The 19,071-nt window shown below is 37.5% G+C and overlaps 1 protein-coding gene across 3 annotated transcripts in view; it reads right to left on the bottom strand.

Moving 5' to 3' along the window:
• STK39 (serine/threonine kinase 39) overlaps positions 1-16,469 on the bottom strand; it is a 73,029-nt gene extending 56,560 nt beyond the window's left edge. For 2 of the 3 annotated variants that reach the window (XM_017735768.1, XM_017735769.1), the window contains exons 1-8: positions 16,397-16,469; positions 11,900-12,012; positions 6,868-6,976; positions 5,402-5,543; positions 3,167-3,222; positions 1,424-1,533; positions 1,224-1,325; positions 902-1,035 (exon numbers count right to left, since the gene is read on the bottom strand). In XM_017735768.1, the coding sequence (XP_017591257.1) occupies positions 902-1,035; positions 1,224-1,325; positions 1,424-1,533; positions 3,167-3,222; positions 5,402-5,543; positions 6,868-6,976; positions 11,900-12,012; positions 16,397-16,454 (824 nt within the window). In that variant the 5' untranslated portion in view covers positions 16,455-16,469. Of the gene's footprint in view, positions 1-901; positions 1,036-1,223; positions 1,326-1,423; positions 1,534-3,166; positions 3,223-5,401; positions 5,544-6,867; positions 6,977-10,965; positions 11,087-11,899; positions 12,013-16,396 lie in introns of those variants that run through there. The other variant, XM_017735770.1, reaches the window with a different exon arrangement.
• Positions 16,470-19,071: the final 2,602 nt, after the last annotated feature.

Below are 19,071 nucleotides of genomic sequence, written 5' to 3'. Positions count from 1 at the left end.
TGGACTTAGGCTAGTATTACCTCAGGAAGTATACACCATAAACGACACATACAATCAGGATTGCTCTCTCAGAAAAATCTTTCCCCAGAAATACTCTGAAACTCTAGAAAACAGTGATATACTAAATACCTTAGGAATTAATGTTAATTAGAATGTGCTTCCTAGAACTCTTCAGAAAAAAAAGCCTAAAAAAATGGGTCTGCATAAAAATGAATAAATAAATTAATCACTCAGGGAACGTGGGACGTCAACAATGGTTTTAGAATAGATGTTTAATACTTTCGTCATCTTGGCTATTCAAAAAACATAGCAAGAAAGAACAAACAGCGAAGATACCATGACATGCAATTCCCTACATAAGCATGAGGAAAACCCAACAAGCTTGAAGGCCCTAACTTTACAGTAAAAAAATAAACACATCTTAGTAAGTAATTTTCTCTGGAAATATCCCAGTTAAAAGCAACAATAAGTTTATGTCACAAAATGAGAAAAATCAACATAAAATTATTTATTTTTAATTTCTTTTAAAGGCCAAGAGAATGATATATTTGGTTACCAACAGTTCTGCTGATCAATCTGAACAGTCTTGTTAGACTTGTGCACAGTATCAAGATTTATATCTTGCTTCAGATGAGAAATTAAGATGTAGAGCAAGGACTTTTGTTTGATCGGAGTTCAGTTCAATACTGTGTTTAAGTATAAACATATTAAGTTAACAATCAGAAGAAGTAAACTTAAAGAACAGTTAAGAGGCAATTTCTTCTCCTCAGATGGAGGTGACTGAAGGCTGCCATTTACAAAATTCAAATCACACATTTAAAGATTATGTCTTAACTGTAACTTAAAAGTAGTCCGTATATTTTTAAAAATAATTCCATTTTACATGGCAATAGTGACCTACCTTTTGGAAGGATCTTTTTGAAGGCATAAAGAGATTAGTTTTCTAAAGGATTTGCCATACTTTTTCATCATCTCCTTGTCCTCTACACCTGTCTCTAAAGTGGGAGGGTCATTTTGAAGAGTTAGCATTAACACCTAAAATAAACCCAAAAATGAGGTGTGAACAAAAGCAATCTGAAATGTAGAAATTAGAAGAGAAAAAATACTACACAGAATACATCTATTTAGATACCCTAAGTTGCTATTGAAAATGAAGTAGTACTAACTACTAGCAGCATTAATAATACAGCTAACAGCAGTAAGTAATACAAAGTGACTGTTACTTTCATAGGAGGGTATTTGTGATAAGGTGCTGCTCCTGTTGCTAACTCAATGGCTGTTATCCCAAAACTCCACATATCGGCCTTGAAGTCATAACCTCGCACCTGAAACAGAATCAGAAGGGAAAACCAAGGTGGTAATGTCTCAAGTTCCGAAATTAAAAGACAAAATGTTTTAAATTTTTTATTGGCATTAGAAATACCTGCTCCATTACTTCAGGTGCCATCCAACAGGGAGTACCAACAAATGTTTTTCTTACTTTGTTACGAGTAACATCACCTCCAGTTGCTAAAAATGCACTAACACCAAAATCTGGGAAAGAGGAGGAAAGTTGAAATCTGTTAAACTACCAATAACAAAGCAAAAGTTTTACATTTTAGAAATTAAGTCAGCTCCTAAAGGTATACTTATAGAAACTCTCCATTGTAGAGCTGACCTTTGCTGCACAACAAACTGTTCATGAAATCCTATGGAATAGATGGTATAGTTTTATCACCTCACAAAAACATCCTCTAGTTTAACCTCTCAGTATGTGCCTTCCTGAATAAGGTTGCAAAGGACTCCAGTACATCTGTCACTTAAGGTTTTCAAATATGCACTTTGTGCCAAGGTTTGTATCTGCTGTTGTTCAAACACAAGGAGCTTCTTCTGCATAGCAACTAAATATGAACATGATTTGAACAAGAGGGAACACAGTATGTAATTTAAATTCTTACAGGAATTTGACAAATCAAAGACAATCAGCAAAGTCATCAATAATATGTATTTAATAGTAGATCAGGACACGAATAGCTTTTTCCAAATTCTAAAATAGAAGGGGGGAAAAAAAAAAAGCTCAGTGTTCTGGTAACTCATTACTACATCAGCGATGGCTGTAGGGGAGAGGTAGGTGTGTAAGTGGAAGAAAAAGCAGGTTCCCAATGTATGCAGAAATACTGCCAATTTTTAATGGAGCTATATGTATTTTCAACTGTACTATTTACAATCCAGTTATACTGATACAGAGTAGTTTACTATAGACTTCAATTTATTTCCTACTGCTTTCCTATTGTTACCTGATTTTAAGGCTGAAAAAAAAAGCCCTCCAGTAACTACAGAAAAATGTAGTTTTATCATTATTTGACACTGGCATATTAAAGCCCTTAAAATACATGTTTACATGGTACTTTGAAAGCATCATTTATACAAAAATTACAAGTTCTGTCTACAGTCATTTTTATTAGCGAGGGCTTTCAGTGCTCTGTCACCCACTATAGACTGTGGAAGGCCTGGCACTGTGCTGGGGGAACAGGCAGGTATCACCACCTGCTCCCTCTGTTTTCCAGATAATCTGATACCATTCTGAGAGATGGGATATGAGCCTTGCTCTTAGGAGGCCAAATAATCTTATTCTTACAGACTACAGCTCAAGAAGCACATTAAGGCACTCACAGGACACTGAAGATGCTAAACTGCATCCAACAGACAGCACTGCCAGACAAATGGCAGATATGCCAAAAATAATTCCCAGCGAGATATATCTCATGCATCTCAGTGACTAGTTAACTTATAGTCAAAGTCCTTATGAAGGGCAGTATACACAGATTGTTGGATCCCCAAGAACTATTACAACTACTTGCAGAAAAAAAAATGACATCAACAGAAATATCAGTTTCTACTATTTGCAAGCTGTTTAAAGTTCATGGGTGGATCACATGGAAACACTAAGAGGACATCAGAAAGTTCCCTTATATATTTGATGGGACACAGAGAAATACTGAATAATTTCTGAGTCAAGTATCATTAATCAAGAATCCTGAAATCTGAAACTGGGTAACTTGTGGCTACAGCACCCCAAAAGGAATAGTTAAAAGCCAACAGAAAAACTTCTGCCTTTGATATCAGTTGGTCCAGCTTGCAATTACCTTTTTCTTTTATTTATCCATTACTCTACCACCAACATTACCTGCTATTTGTACAGAGCCATCCTCACCCAGAAGAATGTTGCCAGCCTTCAAATCTCTACAATGTACAAACGGGGGTTAGCATGAAAGTGCGTACTGCACATTTTATGCAAACAAATAAATACTGTACACTTGAATAGTTTCAAAAGACAGCATATTCAGATTTAAACCAGAAAAAGGAAGCTGAAGTGCAAAATATAACTGAATAACATTAAAACAGAATGCAGAACTCAAACTCACAAATTTTCAGGTATAGAAAGACCAGAATTCAGCTTTAGCATAAAATGAGCAGAATTCAGGGATAGTTTTTAAGAAAATAGGTATTTAGGTCCAAAGTCTGTTTTACCACCTTTTACAAATATATTCTCACAAACTGAAAGCTTCCAGAGCTTTAAACGAAGAAGTAATGCTTTTTCACATCCAAGTGCACCACTAATAAAGAAGAAAGTTGAAAAAAAATTCTCCTCTTTGATCTCTTCAGAGAAGAGACCTATCTTCAAGAAAGGTAAATGCACTGTACATTTCTACCCAATTAAGCTGTTAAAGCTCAGGAATCGCAGCCATATATTGCTATAGGGTATAGTGATGAAATGTTACTTGGCATTGAATGTGTTCAAAATTTAGTATGTGCTTAAGAGTTAACAATATCCATTTAACACACTCTTCACATGTAATGTTCAGAAGAAAACTTTGTGGTTGTTTTGGTTTGGTTTGTTTGTTTTTTTTTAATAGAAACATGTACCCCATTCTTAATGCACATTTTAATACTCTCATACAGAATCTATCATAACAAGACTTGAGAAAATTAATCTTTCCAAGTTTTATTGAATTTACATTACTACTGAAAGGTAACATAACCTGTTTCCTCATATATAAATACAAGATACATATATATATAAGCATATAAAAAAGAATGTACTGAAACAACAGAACAAGATCCCTGAATAATTCTGAAAACATCTCCAACTAACAAATGCCACCTGACACAGTATTCCGTGAACAGTACCACAGCATTCACCCATAATGTACATAGGAAGTTGAAGGCACAGTTTTCAACTTCAACAGGACTTCTGCCCAGTTTAAAAAAGGAGAAATTTCAGATGTATCATACAGATCTCTCTTTTTATCTTAAGGTACTTTAAGAATAGACAAGGGGAATTCACAAATCTGACCTCAAAGAGTCCTGTTATCCTTAAAATCTCATGAATGTGCCCTTCACAACAATATCATCTTAACAGAATACTGTGAATTAAGATCTGAGGCAGATCTTTGGAATTCCAGACCAGAAGTCAAAATAACTGTACTTTATTTATCCATTTATCTCAATTTTCTCTCTGCAAAAGGAGGAAACAGCTCTTGCTTTACATCAGTGACAGTTCGTTTATGAGATATAAGAAGTACACATAAAAAACAGTTACTGTGCTACATCTGTACCACCTCCATTCTGAGAGTCCTATCTGCAGCAAACCTGGTTTTAGGATAAAAGAAACAGAGCTTGAAACAGCTTGAAACAGAGAATCCACTGCAGGCACATTCCTTAGAAGAAAAATTCACCTCAATAAAATTAATAGGAAGGTCAGAACACACTTCCAACAATGAAACAGTGGGAACAACCTCTGGGTTCCTACAGTAGATATGTACAGACCACCCCAAGGGATCCGCACAATTTACATGGAGGAAGTCAGTGGAGAGAGAATATACAGAAGACAGCAATCATTAGATGCATATACACTAAGATGCAGTTCCACAGTACCAATCCCAGCTTCACATGTGGTCATAAAAAAAGGTCTGTAGAGTTGTGATAGGTATTTACTGACTACCAGGAAAAAAAATCATTTCGCATTTTGACAGGAGTCCCCAAGCACCCAAGATTACAGGTTTACTGTGCAACACAATAACCAAGTCACAAAACATATCCCATAAACTAGAAGCAGATTAGGTAGCTGGAGCACCAGCAGGAACAGGACTACAGACCACAGTTCTGGCATGCTTATCACAGCACAAAGCTATCCAAACTAGAAAAGAGAGATAGGATAAAGACCCAGGCAAATAGTAAATATTAGTGACAAACTGCAACCAAGATTACAGCATCTGCTCAAGCACTTGGTAATTCCTGATTACACTTACGGTATGTGAAAGAGGCAATACAACTTGCTTAGCCAAGCCACTGCAGCTGACCAGAATCAACAAGCTACAGTCAGTTTTGAAAATGCTTTTCACTATGTACATGCTCCTACCTGTGAATTTGCCCATTCCTGTGTAGATAGTCTAAGCCCTCCAAAACTTCTTTAAGAATTGTTGCTATTATGGGTTCTTCAAGCACACCATTTTTGTGCTCTCCTCTGTTGACAATATACTTTATTATATCAAGCATTGAACCTGTATTACAGATCCAGGAAAGAAAAAAAGTATATACAAAGCATTATCACATCAGATTCTTTAGAAAGCTGTATTTCTTCATCCTTTCTACGCTACTGCAATTTAAATCTTTGCATGTATGTGTAAATGCTTCATGTAACTAGCTCTTAGAATAAAGCACACCACTAACCCATCCAAACGAGATACAGAGCACTGCTTTTTGTCAAAAATACTGAAACACTTAATGATCCATTAGAAAGATCTGCTAACAGCTTGCCAAGCAACCACTTATTAAAAATTCAGGAGTACCCCATATTTGAACAGATATGTACTGCAAAGATCTTGGTTTATTATCCAGTTTAGATTACGGTTCATGTGTTCACGATGCAAACACGCAGCTGCAGGTTTGGAAGGAGACAAATGCAAACAAATGATAACATTCCCAGTGACACACAGTTTGACATTGAACTTCAGTTACTATACATTTCAAGGCATTTAATGGAAGCATTTTGTTTTTATCCAGGCATTATTCAACAGCTCACAGTACATTTCTGTCATGAATCACTAGTTTCTCTCATGCTCTGGGCTCGCTATTGCTTGAACTGACCAATTCAACCAAATGCGACACAAGTGTTACGAGCACTTCCCATCCTTGTTTTCCAGCATCATAGTGAAGCAGCCTGCTGCCATCAAGACTAATCTCGAACAACATCGTGTAACAACCAGGACCATCACACCTTATTTTGGAGCCTCTCTTTTCTAAACTACAAGCACATTAAGCTCAGCCCCCTTTTTCCCTCTTCCAGAACTAAATAAGAATTTTATACCATTAACCATCATCATAAAAAAATGCAATGAGTGTTTGGTTAGCTTAAGCAATAAAAAGGATGCAATACGTGTAATACTTGGCCCAGGATGAATCTTGCTTGAATAAGGAATGAGTAATACTCATTATGAAATCAGAAATACATGCATTTTTATAAAAATACAGGGGATCCTAGAGAAACTCCATAAAAGATCAGATTGACAGAATTGACTTAATTCCAATCAGTTTTCCCTATACAGACTTAATAGAGAATTTTGATATACTGATTCTGAATGAAAATTTAATTCTGTTTATGTAACTACTGTATTTCAGTAATTCTTAGCCTGTCCTATGAATACAGATATACAAACTTTGTAAAGTTGCACATTCCTGCTTAACATGCCTACATCTCGAGATTCATCCTATGTAGCGTCTACCCCTTCTCATTAGTTAGTTTAGATCAATGAACTCAAAGGTAATACATTAGGGAAAAAATCCTACAATTGCCTTGCATCTAAACAAGTAAAACCAGTAACTTACCCCCGCTTAATAGCTTCATAACCAGCCAAAGTTCATCCTTCACCACAAAAGATGTGTAATAGGTCACCACATTAGGGTGATTGCACTGACTCATTGCTTGAATTTCTTTCTGTAAGAAATACAAAGCCCAACACAACAGAGCCAGCTATCAGTTTTGCTAATATAAAGTTTAATTTCCAAAGTGAAATACTGTAACAGAACTAAAGTATGTACAGAGTATGCACCAAGGCATTAAAACATTTTAATTTACCTAAAGATCTGCATGCAAGAAAAAGCATTATTGCTAAGAACACGAGGGAAGTTTGGCCAGGAGATTCAGGCATAGCTACACCACTTTTCTTCTGAGAACAGCAAAGAAATTACTGACTGTTAAAGTCTCAAATTCACAGTAAGCAATGAAGAATGAGTAGTGTCCAAGAGCTGACAGTGTGGGTACAGACTGGACAACAAAATGCAAGGCGAGATCAAAATCTACTGCATTTTCTGTTGAAAGGGGATATGAGAAGTACCATGGGAACAGGTAGGAAAGGAGGAAGGAAGCTGTCGGACAAAGGACACAGCACCTGTGGCTCAGCTACTGTGAGATGGACAGGTGGACACAGAGCCACGCAATCAAACAGAAGTGGAGAAAAAGCAGTATTACAGACCAAAAGTCATAGGAAACAATTGACTAGAGGAACACACAGTCACCAACAGATGCACAACGTGGCACTACCAAGTAACACCATCTATGACATGCCACAGCTGTACACATTAAGAATGACTGCCTTGTATCTGTTAATTCAAGCAGAGTCCTTTTTGTATTCACTCTTTCACATAACTGCTCTGCAACACCTTTCCAGCCGCTCTCATTCTTCTGCCAATACTTTACATAGAAGCATGAGGCCTCTTCTGTACCAGAGGGTTTGGCCTCAGACCAACTGAAGCTGCCACAACCATACTTCTCCCTGAAGAAGAGGCCCAATCCATCCCCAGTGCTAGAGGACATGCTCCTGGAGGGTGAGCCAGTGCAGAAGCCACTCCAGGTAAAAACAACTCTTCCTCCTCTCCTCCCTCCCTGAAAAGCAACTGCTTTGAGATGGACTGTGTTTCTCTCTGACTCAACAGTACTTGGGCAAGTTAGGCACCAAGCAGATCCCGCTTAGGTTAATTAAAGCTGCCACAAATGCCATTTTCAACTTTCAACCTCATTTTAGCAATGATTTGAAAGAGGTTTTTTGTTATTTGCAATGCACTGAAAATCACAGCTGATTTCTAATAAAAAGTTAATTATATGTATTAAAGACTGGGATTTAATCTCATGGTGCTTGTTGGTATTGAAGTCAGGCCGTACTCTGACACACATTTCAGCTTGTTCTGTTGTCCAAAGTTGTCCTCCTCAGACAACTTCTGAACCCTGAACTACAGAAAGAAGAATGCCTGGATAATAAGTCAATGAGCCTGAATATTAAGAGCAATTTTTGAGACAGGTCCCCCTCATCCCCCAGAAGACAGTAGGTGGAAAACAGAAGACAGACACGTGGGGCACATTTCCCTATCCCAGAAGACACGTCATCTTAAACATAAGACAAATTACCACCTCAGGTTCTTAATTCAGCCTCCCATTCCAAACCTTAACTGTAACTCTCCCACTCCTGGTTACTATTTAATTTCTTACACTGTTTTATTATTTTTCTATGCTGGTAATACAACAGTGACTCAAAAAGTCCACCTGACACCACTGGGCAAAAATGCACCTCATCTATTTTTCTCAGACATTAATAATGCAGAAATATAACTAATTGACTGAGATAAGATTCACTATCTTTAACTGTAAAGTGCTTTGAATATTTTACCTCCCTGCATCAACCTTGTGTCTCAGCTTTCATGACTTTTTTTTCCAAAGAGTCTTTGCAAAACAAGAATAAACAAACAGAAAGTATCTCTTGAGAGATAAGGGATGAAATTTTAGTCAGGAAAGAATTAATTTCAGACTTGCAGTTCTAGAAAGCTCCTATCACAAATAGAAGAGTAAGCCTCCACAGACTTCTGTTATTTGCCTGTGGCCCGTGATATGCACAGATGAGAGAGAAAAGCATTCACTTAAAATACATTTCCAGGGAAACAGCTTGCAGCGGAACATCCAGGAGAACATGCTGGAGCCTTCTTCACATTCATGTCACCATAGACATTCAACAGCAGCAAAGTAACAGCAATGTAAGTCTCTTCCTCATCCCTCTCTTCTCCCTGGCTTGCACAAGCACAGGCGTCTGTGTGCTGCACCAGGAAAAATGCTCAGGTTAAAAGCTAACCTCTTTCAGCCAGGTTATTCCTGATCCAGTTTCACTGAGCAGCTGCATAAAAATGTCTTTCAGCCTAAGGGCAGGTGGGTGACACAGTTAATAAGCAACTGCGAGACAGCTCCTTCCCATGCTCAGCCGCAGCACCCAGGCCGGGCCCAGCTCCTGGTGACCAGGCAGGTGCCACCGCCCTGCGGGTGCCTCCCCAAGGCCTCCTCCACCTGGGTACGGCCCCTCACGGGCCAAGGGCTCCTCCAGAGATCCTGCCGCCAAGGGCAACCCAGAGCAGAAACGCAAACAGCCCAGAAAATCTGTTCAATCAAACAGCCATTCTACAGAGCATTCTTCAGATTGTAGTCTTGAGTTTTTGATTGTTTTAGAACACTGGAGGTAAAGGAATGGGGAAGATACCCAGTCAGGACAGTACTAAGGACTGGACTTCTTCCTTGGCTCAAGGGGTTAAGTTACACTTAGGTTACAATAGTGAGAACACAGGACATTGCAGGAAACAGAGTATCGAATTTCAGGAGTTTGGCAGTTTGTGTAACCTCAGTAATATTTAAACTCCCTCCCACACTGCCTTTCTATTTTAATTGACACTGGCCCAAATCCTAGGTCTGCTTACACGGGCACCAGGCTTGATGCATTTCCACTTCTCTGAAGGCCACACAGCTGAGAATTTAAGAAGGGCGCCTGTGCACAGTATTCATAAGCACTCAGCACCAGCCTTTTAAAAACCAACATGTTCAGAGAGTTTTAGAACATCCCTGTGCCAATAAAAACTGTTTCATCAGAAAAATAAGTGATTAAAAACTGATTCGACTCAAAATTTTTAGACTCAAATTCTGCCAAAAATGCAAGAACATTCTAAGTACTATCAACTGAAATGAAAATGTTAGTACAGTTGTAACAAGAGTTTTGAAGGTTAATTACGCCTTTTTCCAGAAAAAGTCTCTATTTTTCAAGCAAAATTTTAAAGTTTCTCTAATAGAACTGAGTCATAAGTATACTGAGCCTCACAGAAAAAAGTTAATTACGTATGTATAATGCATGCACATATGTGTACGCGCTTCTTTAGGTCTCCTAATCAGGAACCAGGAAAACCAGATTTCATGTTCAGATCAAAACAGGTCAACAAAAGAAACAAAAAATCTGAGCACAGAAAAGCAGAAATTGACTTACGCTAAAAAATAAAAAAGATGATATGGACAGTTGTCTTTGTACCAAAAGAAAGCAATATAGGACCAAAAATTCAAGACCTACTGCCTCGTTTGACAGACAGTGGAGACATGTCAACAGTAAAGACACTCAAGCACTTGGGAAGGTAACTTTTTACAAGCTGGTAATTAACTGCAATCATTTCTCCAGACCGCATGAATTTCTCTTGCAGATTTTTGGCAGTTTTGTCTGGCTTTGCTTGTTCGCTTGTAACATTTTAATTCTTAATTCCCAGTATAAGATCAAATTCTAACCAAAAAGATCCAATTTTGACCATTTTATGTTACAATTATTAGTATTTATCTTTTTATAGAAATGTTCTTTGGGGACTGTAGCTGTTAATACATCATGCACCATCTCACCTTGGGCTGTTCTCTTTTAAAGACAGTTCAGAATTTATCTTTTGAGTTTTCAGTTGACAGAATCCTCACTACCTCAGAAGTAACTTCCACTACCACAGTCCTCGTAAAAAGCACAACAATGTCACATACAAGCTGTCACATAAACTGAAGGCGAATGCCATCAATCACCAGGGGAAGAGCATTTTGGGTCCTCCACTGTAAAAAAGCCATTTTATCTGAAGAAACTGGACGGACCATACCCTCTGTATCAAATTCAAGATAGCTTTTGCACTGGCAATTCCCTGCTGAGGAGATCATTTCCTTCAGAGGCAGGAATTTCTGCATTAGAAAAAGCCCACAGTCTCTAGGCAGTAGTATAACCTGTGGAACAGAAGAAAGTGTTCTCACTTTTAGAATGGTTTTGTGTCCTTCAAATCTTGTTATGCTGCCTATATATAAACACGCGTTAGTCTCATAAGCACCTAACTAGGAGCATTAGAAAGCAATAGGTTTTGGGGTTTAACAGTTCTTTGTGACTTTGTCTGGATTGCCATAACCAGTGCAGAGGAAAAACTCCTGTGGTTCCTTTACAAATGGCCTCTTACAGGTCCCTTTCTTCTCTGATCAGTGGCCCAAACAAGTAACATTCTTCAAACATTCTTGTTATGGCCTATCGGATGAATGTGTGTTATTAGCTTTAACAAAAGTTTCCTTGTGTAGATGGCAGTGTAGCCATTCCTCCTTTTCTCCTTAAAAGTTATCATTACAAAATGATCCAACATGTTTTGGTGCTTTAGATATTTTAAGGAGACCTACTAAATTTTACCTTCATATTTTTAATCAGTGTTTAACCAAAGGAAAATGTATCTTTCCTCAGTATTAAAAAAAGACAGACAACCAGACAGTAATTTCTTATAAATTGAGCTTCCAGAAAACAAGAGTTTAGGATCTTCCCACAGTTATCCCAAGTTGATTATCCCAAGATTCAAGTTTGCACATCTCATTTTTTTGACCTTAGAAAATATACATTAGAAAATTGTATCTTTAGGGAACGGTGTAAGTCTTTCAGATCATTTCCAAATCCTTCTGTCACATCCTACATAAAATTCTAACCTCACTCTTGGACCAAGCAAAAAACAAAGTCAAAGCAGAAGGTAAGTTTCCATGTAACATACTGCCCCCTGATTTACTTACAAGTAATTCATCCATACTGGTTTGGCATTTTTCTAAGTTGATCCTCTTTATTGCTACACGTTCTTGCCTGGGTTTGCACAGCGCTGCCTGGACAACTGCTGTAGCACCGCTACCTGAAAAAGGGCAGAAAAGGAACAGTCTTAATGTAATAGGAGCTAAACCAACGACCAGCGTAAGAAGCCCATACTGACAAAGAACTTCAAATCTGCTGCTTATCCTTTTTCAGTGCTTTCCCCACATGCATATCTTTCCACTAGCAAGACACCTTCCACACTAGTCAGATGGAAAAGAAAAACCTGAAAGTTTCTTTTCCATCCTCCATAAAAAATTCCAAAGTCAACAACTTACTTATCAAGACATAACCACCACCTCAACGCATTTCATAGTTTGGGAACCATTACACTTCTGTCTTTGGATACACCTGTTTTAATCAAGAACATGACCTGCATGATTGATACAATTTAAAGTGTTACACGGAGAGGTGGGTACTGTGCTTCATCCAATATTATTTCTTTCTGTTCTTTCAGGTCAGTCCCTGTTTAACCAGGCTTTTTGTTCCCCTATCCAATGAACAGAAAAAAATCAGTAAACTGTACGTGCCAAATCTTCTACAGTTCCACCAGTGTTCCTGCTCATTCATCATGGCTAGAGTAACACCCTACAAAGAGCATGCTGATTCTTGTGAAGAGCACAAGTATCACACCACCAGTGAGAAGATGCAGGTTAGTGAATGGCCCAGCAGAGGAAGTCGCTCATGCTTACTTGGCATGCAAATCACATATGGTCACACAAATACACTGATAACAAAGCCCATGGGAACTGAACAAATTTGTGGTAAAGGAATAGAATAATTTTCTCTAGTACGCTTTATTTGTGAGCCACAGGAGTAAAAGGTATTGTTGCTTCTTTTATCAAGCACCCACTGGCATTGCCCCAGTCAGTATTGCCTCACTAAATTAATGAAATGATTGCAAGTAATATCCAGAAGAAGTTTAGCTCAAGTTGCACATCTTGCTGCCATGTCAAATACAGCAATGTGTGCTTCCTCAAATAATTGCATTGTGCTCATGCATGCAGAACTCTAAAAGCTCCCAACAGGCTTCTACCTGTAATTCTAAATATTTCAATATAAATTATGGACTTCTAGTAAGTCATTTGAGCAACATGTTATATTGGCCTGCTTATAACCTATGTTCTATTTATTTGGCACATCTTAGATGAATACAAATTGTGAACAAAAAGCCTTTTATTGTCAAGCTCTACAAACGTGGATTCAGTTACCAGCTGACTTAAGAACAATTGAGAGCTTTCCCCTCAGCACATCTGAAAACAGCACCAACAATACCTCATGACTGAAAGTTATTGCACATGTTTTAATTGCTATTTGCTTAGCTATTTTCATGTATTGTTGGTTCACATGATGTTTTCACTCAAATCACAAAGCTTTTTAACTGTGCATGAATTTCACGTCTAAATTCTGAGCTCATCTTTAAAAAAAAAAGTCTCTCAAAAAAAAAAAATCTCAACAGGACTAACTAGTCATGTTTCTGCAGGATGTGGTCACAGACAAATATTGACATGTCCTGTTCTGTCTGCTTACAGAACAAAGCCTTTAAAAATTCCAATAATGTAGGTAATAAAAGACTTAAGAGATTTTAAAAATTAAATTAGACATCCCAAGGAAGAAACCACTGAGTCAGCACAATTCAGCTAAGGTAAGACTCATCTACATCACTTTAATGAATTCATCATTCAGTAGACATCGAGACACAAATCCTCTCATTACTTTTGACTACACAGATGTACATTGAAACAAGAGAAATAATATTTTTAGCTATTAAGTCTACAGGAAAAAAAACCAAGATCTTTCTTATGTATCTTTTTCATCTATGCCAGTAGTTTTATCTACTTGTAGAAAACAACCAAGATCCTTGCTTTTAAAATAGATTTGTATACAAAGGTCACAAAAAAGACAAACAGAACAAGCACACAGAGAAATTATTCACCCAATGCCAGGATAAAATCTTGACTGCTTCCTCAAGTTATATGACAGCAAGTAACACTTCAAAACATTTTGGAAAAATTAAATTACAAAAAAAAAAGTACATTTTTCTGTGTTTTCTTCTCAGACAGATATGATTTACAATGGCATGCTCTTCACCACATTACTAAGATGGGCTGACAATAAAGAAAGCTTTCTAGGTTTAGACTAACACCAACATACCTCGTTTCTTCTTTCTCCTGCTTATTTAATACTCTAATACACAATACACTCTAGTTTGAGAGTAAAGTGAACTTGTGCAGTCTTCATTCTCGGTTGGACCTACATACATATAAAACCTGTGTGGAAAAGCAGTCTCATGTACTGAAGGAGGAGACAGACACTAAGTAGCTGTATGCCTCCTTCCTCTTAAAGATGTTCTCTGGCTCACAAGGTGAACCACCAAGGATAAAGGTAAGGAAAACCTGAAGCTTTCACATCTGGTCAGACGACTCCTTTTGTCTCATCAACTAAACAAGTAGAAGCATGAAGTGATCCAGAGGAGCAGCTATTAGAAACCAGACTACCCAGATAAGCATTTCAGTCAAGAGCTAACAGACTACAGAAGTAATGCACTATCATACAGTGAAACTAAATTGTCACAGACAACCACTTAGCAAAACAAATTAGGATCACAGAAAATGATTGCATAGAATAGATTACAGTCAACCATTCCTTGTCAGAAGGTAGGGCTTCTTCAGATACATTGTACCTTATGAGTCTTCCAAAACCCTCAAAGCAGAGAATACTAACTACACCATAACCAAAGCACAGTTTGACACCCAGTCTCTGTTTGGGAAATTGATACACTATAATGAAAGCTCAGGCTGGATAAACCATGAAGCCTTTACATCCAGTTGTGTCCTGCAGAAGAACTAAACAAAAGGATTACCCATGGTCAGACTCAAAAAAACCCCAGCTTTGTAAGAATGATGGGGTTTCCCCACTACTGGAAAAGTCATTCTGTTACAGACAAGTTCTCTTTACCAATATCAAAAGTTAGCAGTGAAATAATGCAATTTCAGACCACATCAAGATGCCTACTACTCCCATTTCACAACTGATAACAGGTCAAAGTTTCGTCTTGTCCTGGTGTTTTTGCTGCCATCCTCTCTAGTGTAAGAATGCCCTGACAGCCAACCTGTCCCTTCATGCTACAGACCATGCACTCCCTACTATCCCATCATCAATGCAATAAAGCCATTAGAATTGCTTTTAACTATCTGAGTTCACACAATAGAAACCTACTCATGAGCTATTACATATGGCCACACTTCACCTCTTCTGAAAGAATGTAACCTAAAAGCAGGTTTTTTTCTGCATTCCACTTTGCACATACTTCACAGAGAGCATATAAAAACTCCACAAATACTCATCTGGGATTTAAGCTTATCTGAACAAGTTCCTTCAACTTGTTCTAAACTTGACATAAAGGCATTTTTATCTCTCTCCTTTATTTTTAATGTGAATTTGACCCTTGCAGAACCTGACTTGGTGAAGAGAATAAGGATATTTGAAAAACTGTGATCAACAAGTGATATAAACATTCTAGTTTTAACTACTCTCCACTAGTCAAGTCTCAAAAAGACAGATGGTGAGGTGAGATGGTTGGACTATACCACTTGCACATGCCCACATCCTTCATACAAGGATGTGACACTTCATTTATCCCATTACTTATAAAGGTCTGACACTTTCCACTTACCACGGCACAGTAACTGTATTTTAAATAAATCACAAACATTTCTTTTCAATTTTTTTCTTCTCCTTAAAAACAAAAGTCGGTAACCTCAATAGACCATAATGATTTACCAAGTCTTGTCTTTAGTTGCTCAGCGTTAGTCTCTACAGTATTTCAGCACAAATCTCTTTTAAAGATTTCTGCAGTTTAGGTCACTCTAACAAAAGAGACCTTCCCCAATACCACAGTGGTTCTAACTTCTAAAGAGGAGGATGAAACTTGTTGATAATGGTAGGTTTTCTTGTCAACTAGGTATATGAAGGGTTAGACAGCAGGGGCAATTGGAGAAGACTAAATATCTTATCTCAGAATCTATAAAGTTTTACATACCAACCTATACCACCTGCATTTTTATATATTTCTTCTGTTACCCCAACATACAGAAACGTCCTATTAAATGTAGCTGATTAGTGGACACAAATTTAAAACCAGTCTCCAATCCAAGACTAAATTGTAGCTATCTGTAAAAAGCCAGTAGTGAACATAAAAAAAATCTATGAAAATGGATGAAGCAGCAATGGAAGTATTTCTATTTAATCTCCCGCAACATCCTATTTCTGAATAAGAGTCTCCTAGGTAATTCTTAAATGTAACTCCTATACCGTGTAACTGCAGGATTCCTTTTACATGGAGCACAATGCATTTGTGCACAAATCTAGATTAGGCTTCTACTCATGAATACATGTGGAGTGTTTTTATGTAACATAAAAAGCACCTGTGCTTATACACAAGCTTGGAAAGCTGTGCTGTATGCGCTGTACATTGCATGCCATATTGTGTCGCGTATTTCCAGATCACTAAATCTGCCCTTCAGAATACTCCATAGCAGCACTGGGCCAAACTAGAGTCTTCAGTTTCGAAAGAATGAATTCTGTTGGTGAAAAAGCAATACTTTTGGTTAACAAAGAGAGAACAAATAATATTTAATTCCTTTCAGTTTCTAGCTTTTACCCCCCAATACTCTAGACAACTTTCAGTATTACTCACTTTCTTTCATATTACTTCCACTGATGAAAAATAAGTTAAAAATCAGCTGAGTAAAGCTCATTTACACCTCCATACTGACCTCTAAATCTTTCTGAAACTTAGCTTCCTCACAGAAAATGAGTCATTATTTCCCTTTACATCTTCACATGACAAATACTTGAGTTCTTAAGAACCTCACGATAATCATATAAATACAATTTACTAACAATTCCTGTGTTCTTAATTCATGCTGGGTTCAAATCTCTCTCCTTATAGCTCACTTGGATACTACTTTGCTTATCCTAGCAATTATGACATAATTCACTTAAAATACACTAAGTGCTACATGAAATCTATGCCCACAAGTAGAAGTGCTACTTCTGCATTTTCAACATTCAACAATTAATCTCTTTAATTCCTCATTGAATTTGTTTTGCAGTTGGACATTTAAAAACATCACTATTACAGCTACAGAACCAGTGGGTTACTCAACTGCTGTATTCACCTTTTTGTGGGAAATTACCTTTCACAAAGTCTGAGATCCAGCTTATCCCATACTACTTTTTAAAAGCCCATTGCATAAACAATCCAGAAAAACCTCTCCAAATACACTATACAGATATTTCTGTGATTGCAGTGAAGTCATAAATAGCCTAAACGTCGATGTCGAAATGATTATACACTATAGAAAAATTCTATGCAAGCATTAAGACAATCTGTGCTAAGACACAGCAAGCTTCAGCATTAACCAGGTATCACATTCTCCATACAGAAGGAAAAAGGCAGGGGGATTCACAATCAGCAATAAACCCCCACATGCAGGAAAAACAGCCACAGCAGGGAATGACCTAGCTTTTTGAGCTATTCTCTTTATTTCCTCACTAAAATAGTAAAAGAACTGGTTATAACAGATGTTTTGCCTAGGTAAATTATAGAAAGTATTTTGAGGTTTGCTATGTTATAGCTCCCTGTCAAATCTGCTAAACAGAATAAAATTTTCTGCCAAAAGAACATGGGAATAGAACTACTTTCCTGAACACAGAGGGTTCTAGCATCAGAGTACAGCAAATAAGTGTCAGTCACAAACTAATTATTCAGGAAATAAGACAAATTGAAACTGTACAAGAACGTAGAGAAGCTCTATCATTGATCTGGAAAATAAAAGTCTTACTTCCCTCCATCAGAGAGCCCAGACACACCATATTGCAGGATCTCTTCTGAAACATCTCTCTTATCTGAAGAATAATCAGCTATCACCACCAGCCATGGTTAAAAGAATTTTAAGAGTTCTACTCTCACTGACAAAGGTATTTAAGAAATGTGGCTAGAAAGTGAAACCAGATATATTTAGATCTGATATACGTTTATTTAATAGTGACTGTGTTCAGCTTCAAAATGAAATATCAGACTAAGCGATGGCTTTTTGCTTTGAGACACTTTCTTGTTAAGGAGACTTCTGCCTAGAGCCATACAGAGCTCAGCACTTGTCAGCTTGATACAATGCCATCAACACACTAAGATCAGACTGAAAAGTCCAAGGATAACCATTAACTGTGTTTGGGGCATTCAAGTAAACCTGTCAATAAGCACACAGTTAGAAAGTGAGGATAAAAAAAATAGAGACTGTGCCCACTACGCCCTTCCACCTCACAACTGCCCTCCCTCTGCTCCCTCACCAGCTCTCCTAACAGAGACTGGCAAGTGCTGATGTTAAACCCCAGTCTGAGATATTTTTTTGTCACAGAGGCTTTATTTAGTACAACTCTATTAATAAAGTAAAATAAATGAACCACCAAAAATAAAGCTGCTGCATTTGTTAAGAATATGGGAGAAACAATAAATTAGTGCTGGCTCGAGGCAACACTTTCTGTTGAAGTTCAGTAGAAGTAACACCATGCCTCACTACAAGAGAAACACATCCTGCTACCCTATACAGTCATGTCACATACTGCACTGTCTTGCCTTTGAAGCTACAGTAGTAAGACATTTAGTATCCCAGCTCCTTTACCAGTTCTCCTATCCACTATTCTGTATTTAGTGCAGAGCATTTCAACACTGGAAAAATTTTATCCCTATCAATCATAAAAATAATAAAACACCTAATAAAAACACATTCCTTCTCTTTTTTTAAGAAGATACCAACAAAGGAATTCACATCTTTTGGGTATAATAGTGTGCCAATAAAGTTGAGTGTCGACTTTTAGAAGTGCATCCACAATGCCTCTCCTTTTGCCTGTCTCTGAATACAAAGCTGCCTATACTCCAGTCACACATCCATTCTTTACACTGAAAGATGTAGACTTGTTGCAAGGAAAAGCAGAGTGACACCAAAAATCCAGGCAGCTTAATGCTCATCTGTGTATGTCATCACAAAAATTAACTTTTAACTAAGTACTTTATGGGCTTGAGTGTTCTTACATCCTA

The sequence above is a fragment of the Corvus brachyrhynchos genome, unplaced genomic scaffold, assembly GCF_000691975.1.
Source record: "Corvus brachyrhynchos isolate BGI_N302 unplaced genomic scaffold, ASM69197v1 scaffold255, whole genome shotgun sequence".
Taxonomy (NCBI): Eukaryota; Metazoa; Chordata; class Aves; order Passeriformes; family Corvidae; genus Corvus; species Corvus brachyrhynchos.
This window is presented reverse-complemented; position numbering and strand designations above follow the sequence as displayed.